At 45.9% G+C, this 6233-nt stretch overlaps 1 protein-coding gene across 1 annotated transcript; it reads left to right on the top strand.

Annotated features, from left to right (window-relative positions):
• The first annotated feature begins 448 nt into the window (after positions 1 to 448).
• LOC142871017 (KH homology domain-containing protein 1-like) lies at positions 449 to 5849 on the top strand. The gene is made up of 4 exons (XM_076003575.1): positions 449 to 844; positions 4865 to 4991; positions 5150 to 5332; positions 5653 to 5849. The coding sequence occupies exons 1-4, from the start codon at positions 449 to 451 to the stop codon at positions 5847 to 5849; spliced, it is 903 nt and encodes a 300-aa protein (XP_075859690.1).
• Positions 5850 to 6233: the final 384 nt, after the last annotated feature.

Consider the following 6233-nt stretch of genomic DNA (forward strand, 5'->3'; position numbering starts at 1 on the left):
GACCTCTTATTGCCAACAGCCAGAGACCAGGCACATTATGTAGGGACTGAGATTCAGCTTCTTTGTGTTCCGCCCACAGTTTGTAGTCAGACTTTTTTTCCACAATACCAAGATCAAGTCAAAGTTGATGCTTCCCCTCCTGGGCCACCAGGGCTGGGGACTTCCCAGCTTCCCTTTTTCAGTTTAATTGCATTCCCTACTCTAATTTTTTTTCTCAGGTTGCATTCTATCTTGTTTTTCCGTCTGAGCAGGAAGAAATTTTCTGTTTCCTGCACTTCTTTCCTTTGAGAAAAGGCAACCCTCTCCAGGAGGAGGCAGAAAGCCTGTGGGTGGGAGGGTGAGAGGAGGCCAAAGAAGGGCGAGGGGAAGGAAAGGGAGCCACAGAGGCCAGAGACTGAGATGGGGGGAGGACAGAGGGAGAGGCAAAGTGGGAGCAAGGGGCAGGAGGATGCTCGGGGCTCTAACTCTCTGGCCCTGTGCCACATGCTCTTCTAGGAGAGGCACCTGGGATCTCATTATACTCCTCACCCGGGCTCCCTCCTCAGGTCTCAGTCCCGCCACCCAACCCGCAACACACCGAGAAGGAAATCTTGCGAAGGCCTCCAGCAGACAGGTCCCGCCAAGGTGGCCGCGCCGCCAGTCCCGCCTTCTCGCCTCTGTGGCCCGAGGTGGCGCCCAGTCTGGTCCCCGCCGCTCCCTGCGCGGACCCGCCTCCCGAGCGCGCGTCCTCTGGCGCCTCCACTGGGGGAGCAGCTGCGACACCAAAGCAGTGTGTGGTGCGGGGCTGTGGCAGGGGTTGCGGGCCCCGCAGCCTGTCCAGCGGCCCGTGTCCTCCCCCTGCTCTGTACAGGACCTGGGGCGCAGAGCTTCCCTCTCTGCTGAGGGAAGCACTTTTTCTTTTTTTTTTTTTTTGTAAGACAGGGTCTCCCTTTGTTGCCCAGGCTAGAGTGAGTGCCCTGGATCAGTCAGCCTAGCTCACAGCAACCTCAAACTCCTGGGCTCAAGCAATCCTGCTGCCTCAGCCTCCCGAGTAGCTGGGACTACAGGCATGCGCCACCATGCCCGGCTAATTTTTTGTATATATATATTAGTTGGCCAATTAATTTCTTTTTATTTATAGTAGAGAAGGAGTCTCTCTCTTGCTCAGTTGGGTTTCGAACTCCTGACCTCAGGCAATCTGTCCACATAGGCCTCACAGAGTGCTAGGATTACAGGAGTGAGCTACCACACCTGGCACCAAGAATTGATTGGATGCCCCTAACTTTTAAGTGGTAACAGCAGCCTTCCCAAGAAACCCACCTAATTAACCTATCATGCATAGAAGTCTGAAGATTTATTCTTTTGGAAGAGACTTCTAAAATTCTAAAACTCAAAGGAAAAAATACCCTTGGCCTCAATGGCAAGGGAGACAGTCGGAGGGAAACCATAAACTGAGGGTTCTTAAGTATTCTCCAGAAAAATATTATCTTTGGAAGAAAAGTACGACACCAAGATTTTCGGATCCAGATGTTGATGATACCAAGTAGATACTCCTACCCAAGACAATAAAACAAGATAAATATTCTGATAGCATCACTCTCCTTTGTAAAAATGTTGCTGTCCTCATCATTGTGTTTTGGTGCCCCCTAAAGGTCAAGCAAAAGTTTTCAAGCTTCACAAATTTTATTGACATTTTTACCTGAATCCTCTGTAGTACAGAATTTCTCTGCCACCTAAGGAATGGCAAAACTCCCTGTGTGCTTTTCTCAGACTATAGCTACCGTTTAAATCTGACTGATTATGTATTTTTTATTCTGCATCTGATTCCACTAACAAAAATTTAATGGCTGTTCCTTTCAACACTTCAAAAGGCAGATTTTCTTCTACAGGTCCCTCCTGGAATATGAATATTCCGGACAATATTAATTCTGACCTTCAGTTTCATCAAAATTGGACATTAACCCCAAACGACAAAAGACTTCTCCTGACGTCACTGCAACAATGTGTTGGGGCTATCCTTGCTGTGTTAGTCTGTTATCTCTTCAGTGACTCCCAGGCCTTCGCTCAAGCATCTTCACATGTTGAAGGATTAATAATTTTCTTGCTGTTACTTTGATCAATGATACTGACACAGCCCTGATATAGGCTGTGCAACACTAAGGTACTGCTTTTTATGTGTAATCACCTGATCATTACACAAACCTATCCTGTGTAATATATCTTTAGACTATTTTATTAACCACTTTGGTAGGAGCGTCGACTGTAGTTGATAGCCACAGATGAACGCTCACAGCGACTTTAGCTGACAGCTGTGATTTGACTTTCTAATTTTTCACTTATCAAAATAAAATTTTGAACATTTAAAAATAACGCAATGAAAACATATATGTACATGTTACCTGTTCTGATTTACACTACAAGTAAAGCTGCCTGTAAGTAAAACAAACTGTCAGTGCTTTAAAGCTTTCCTCATCACACAAAAGCAAAACGGATTCGTCGTCAATGCACCGCACAAACTATTGTGCGGACTATGAGTGCCGGCTGTGGGCAAGGTTTCGAGGCCGGTGAGTGCCGTCCCAAAGTGGTTAATACTAATAATAATTTAAAACATCTACTTCTACAGGAAACTGTTTCTCTGAGAATGATACTCAGAGAACTAAAACAAGGCAAGCACGGAGAGATATTAATCATTTCCTCTCTCTACATCTGCACTGCGGGAGCTACAATTCCAATAAGTAGGAATAATACAAGTAGGAAGTGTAGTTCAAAATTTGTCTCTGGTCCTAACAGAAGTCATAAATGACAGTATTTTTTCTCCAGAGGTTCAATAAACTAGGTCCAGTAAAATTTCATGGTGGTCATGGATGATTGTATAGTCTTGGCTAGCCAAGAAGAACTTTGTTTTCTAGTAAATGGTGTTTGTAGCACCTTCCTAAAACATTCCTGGTCAGGTAGAACAGTATTGTGGCTTGGTTAAAAGAAAAGATTATCTGGCTCTCTGGAACAGATTCATTTGGATTTTTGGACATGATTTCATGGCCTGGTTTGGAAATCTAGGCCCTTGTATTTGCAGCCTATTAATAGGATTAATAATTACTTTTTTTCTACTACTTACCTAGATTGTAGTTGACCAATTAACCCTGACTAGCTTAAATGCTACTGGGAAATCATTGTCTTTCCAGAGGATTCAACATCTCATTTTGCAAGAAAAGGTATATAGACACCAACTATATGAAGGTGCAGTGTTCTCCCACTAACCTTTTTATCAATGGCTTCTGAGACTGATATGGGTGTGCATCCCACAGATTGAAGTCCTGAGGGCTGACTGTCTTTTTTAGGTCAAAAGGGGAGGCTGAGAAGTGCAAAGCACTTAGGAGCTTGCACTTGGAAGCTGACAGGTAAATTCTAATCATCCCTACCAAATATAAATATCTCTTGCTAAATACTTTTACCGTTAAGACCACTCAGTGATTGTGACGGAAGATGTAGAAAGGCCAGTCTGTAACTATGTTTGAAGCCAGAGAGATACAATACTCTGTAATCAAGACCATATTAGCTGGCTGGGGGCAGTGGCTCACGCCTGTAATCCTAACACTCTGGGAAGCCGAGGCGGGAGGATTGCTCGAGTTCAGGAGTTCGAAACCAGCCTGACCAAGAGCGAGACCACTGTTTCTACTATGAAATAGAAAGAAATTAATTGGCCAAGTAATATATATATAGAAAAAATGAAGATGGCATGGTGGCCCATGCCTGTAGTCCCAGCTACTCTCAAGGCTGAGGCAGGAGGATCACTTGAGCCCAGGAGTTTTAGGTTGCTGTGAGCTAGGCTGACGCCATAGCACTCACTCTAGCCTGGGCAAGAAAGTGAGACTCTGTCTCAAAAAAAAAAAAAAGAAAAAAAAAAAAAAGAAAGAAAAAGAAAAAGACCATATTATCCTCCCTACCTCCTAAATACAAGTTACCAAGATAATCAGCATATTGCCCCATGTTAGAAAAGAGGCCACTGTTTCCCTAAACACTCCTTAGACTCACTTAGCCACTCCTATAATTAGTTTTCCACAAATTTCCCTGTAAGGCTTTATTTTCCTGTGGTGTTTACTGTCCCATCATGCAGCACATTAAATAAACCCATCGTTGCTTGACTACACATATAAGGTCATCGCTTGGATGCTGGTACCTGTCCAGACTTAGAAAGTCCATTCTGGAGCCTTCCTGCTCCAATACCTTCTGTTCCTCAATTGTAGCCCTAGTTCATGGCTAGTAGATTTGCTTCAAAACTCTTTGAAATTAGCATGAAGAAAATTTTTGATTCCTAGGCATCAGAGAGGTGAGCACTGATGTGATTATTCAGTTTGGTATGAAAGGATTAAGCTCAGAGTAGACAATTAGAATGGATTTTCTTTTTTCGTTTTTAATGAGGTATAGTCTTTGGTCTGTTGCCCTGTTATCAGCATAGCTCACAGTGACCTCAAACTCCTGGGCTCAAGTGATCCTCTCGTGTCAGCCTCCTGAGTAGCTAGGACTACAGAAGTGAGCCACAATGACCGGCTAATTTTTTGTTTCTACTTTTAGTTGCCAGGCTAATTATTTTGTCTTTTAGTAGAGATGGGATCTCGCTCTTGCTCAGGGTGGTGTGGAAATCCTGACCTCAAGTGATCCTCCAGCCTCGGCCTCCCAGAGTGCTAGGATTACAGGCGTGAGCCACCACGCCCAGCCTACAATGGATTTTCTTGAGAGGAGCTACTGGGATTGGACGAGGATTCTAAGGTGGTTCAAGAGGCGGGTCCTTTAGGCACCTATATTTGGGAGAGGGCCTTGGCCCTTCTTCACTTTTTCCAAGTGCTTTTTCAGCTAGCTGCTTGCAGTTGCCCCTTTTCTGAATCAGGTAGCAGCAGAGCGTGTGGACATGGAAACCAGTGCTCCCGGCAAGAAGCCATGGTGGATCGAGCCCGAAAACTTTCATGCTCCAATGGTATTTTACTTGGAAGAGGCCCAGGAGGAGCTTATCTTCGGTGAGTGGCTTTTGCCTTTGCCCTCTCCTTTATCACTTCTTCTGATCTTCCCCAGCTTTCTCACCTCCATCTGTCCTAGGTCTCTACCCCCAAGGCCACCTCCCACTCCCCAAGCACTGGTGGCTTACAGTCAGTCTTCTCACCTCTTATGCTCACAGGGCAGAGTGACACGTACCTTCGCTGCATCGAGGTGCACAGCTACACCCTCATTCAGCTGGAGAGTTGGTTTACACCCACAGGCCAGACACGCGTCACTGTGGTGGGACCATACAGAGCAAGGCAGTGGCTGTTCCACATGATGTCCCACGTGATAAGCCAGGATTCCTATCATCAAGCCCAGGGTAGGTATCTGGCTGATCTGTGGTTGAGGGCTTAGTGGAGCCTTGGCAGAGTTGCATGGCATCTTCGGTTCTTGAAGAACCAGCTGGGTGCCTGGGAATCCATGAGGTCCCTGGAGTCTCTTGGGAAGGGAAGGGCCCATTTTTTGTGGCACGTATTAATAATTGTTGAGGGAGGGGAAGATATTGAGGAGGTATAAATAGGTCACCTGTGAAGACCTGGTTGGGGTGACACCCCCACAGTGTCCCCATGTGTGTTCTGGCCTGCCCTGGGGCTCCAGTTGTGGGCCCTGTCTCAGCAGCTCTGGGCATTCTCCCCACAGGCCTCAAGATGCTGGAGCGTGTCCGGAGCCAGCCCCTGAGCGAGGATGACCTGGAGACCCCCATGAGCATGGAGCCCAACACCGGGGACTTGTCACTGGCCATCTACAGGAGTGGAACCATGTTTCTTAGAGCTTCTGAGGCTTCCCCTTCCCATCTGGCTGGATGTTCAGGGTTGCATCTGAGTTCCCTCTATTGAGGATAAAGGACTGGTCTCCCCGGGGAAGGTGATATGTAAGGGGAAGTCTTGGCTTAGCATTTGAGAAAGCCTTTAAAGACATTGTAAGATCTGTCTTCAGAACATGAATAAATCAAACAATAAACACTTCCTAAATCTCCGTTCCAGAACTTTCTCCCAAATGCCAAATCTACCTTTGGATCTCTCTACCCAAGCTAATGGCAAGTTAAGCACGTCTTTACTTGAACACTTCCTCTTAATTTGCTCCTTTTTGAGCATTCTGTGTCTTACAACGGGGCGATTTCAGTACTCCAGGAGAGAGATGATGGTGTCTTGGACCAGAGTGGAGGGGTCAAATGTTAGGAAATGTACATGGTCAGTTACTAAAGAAAAGTTGGAAAGGTC

Source organism: Microcebus murinus, chromosome 5 (assembly GCF_040939455.1).
Source record: "Microcebus murinus isolate Inina chromosome 5, M.murinus_Inina_mat1.0, whole genome shotgun sequence".
Classification (NCBI taxonomy): domain Eukaryota; kingdom Metazoa; phylum Chordata; class Mammalia; order Primates; family Cheirogaleidae; genus Microcebus; species Microcebus murinus.

Excerpts from the sequence above, each read along its gene's own strand:
- LOC142871017 (XM_076003575.1), top strand. The coding sequence starts at position 449 with ATGCTCGGGGCTCTAACTCTCTGGCCCTGTGCCACATGCTCTTCTAGG. Across the intron at positions 845-4,864 it reads CCGTGTCCTCCCCCTGCTCT|GTAGCAGCAGAGCGTGTGGA; the intron begins GTACAGGACCTG and ends TTTCTGAATCAG. Across the intron at positions 5,333-5,652 it reads TTCCTATCATCAAGCCCAGG|GCCTCAAGATGCTGGAGCGT; the intron begins GTAGGTATCTGG and ends TTCTCCCCACAG.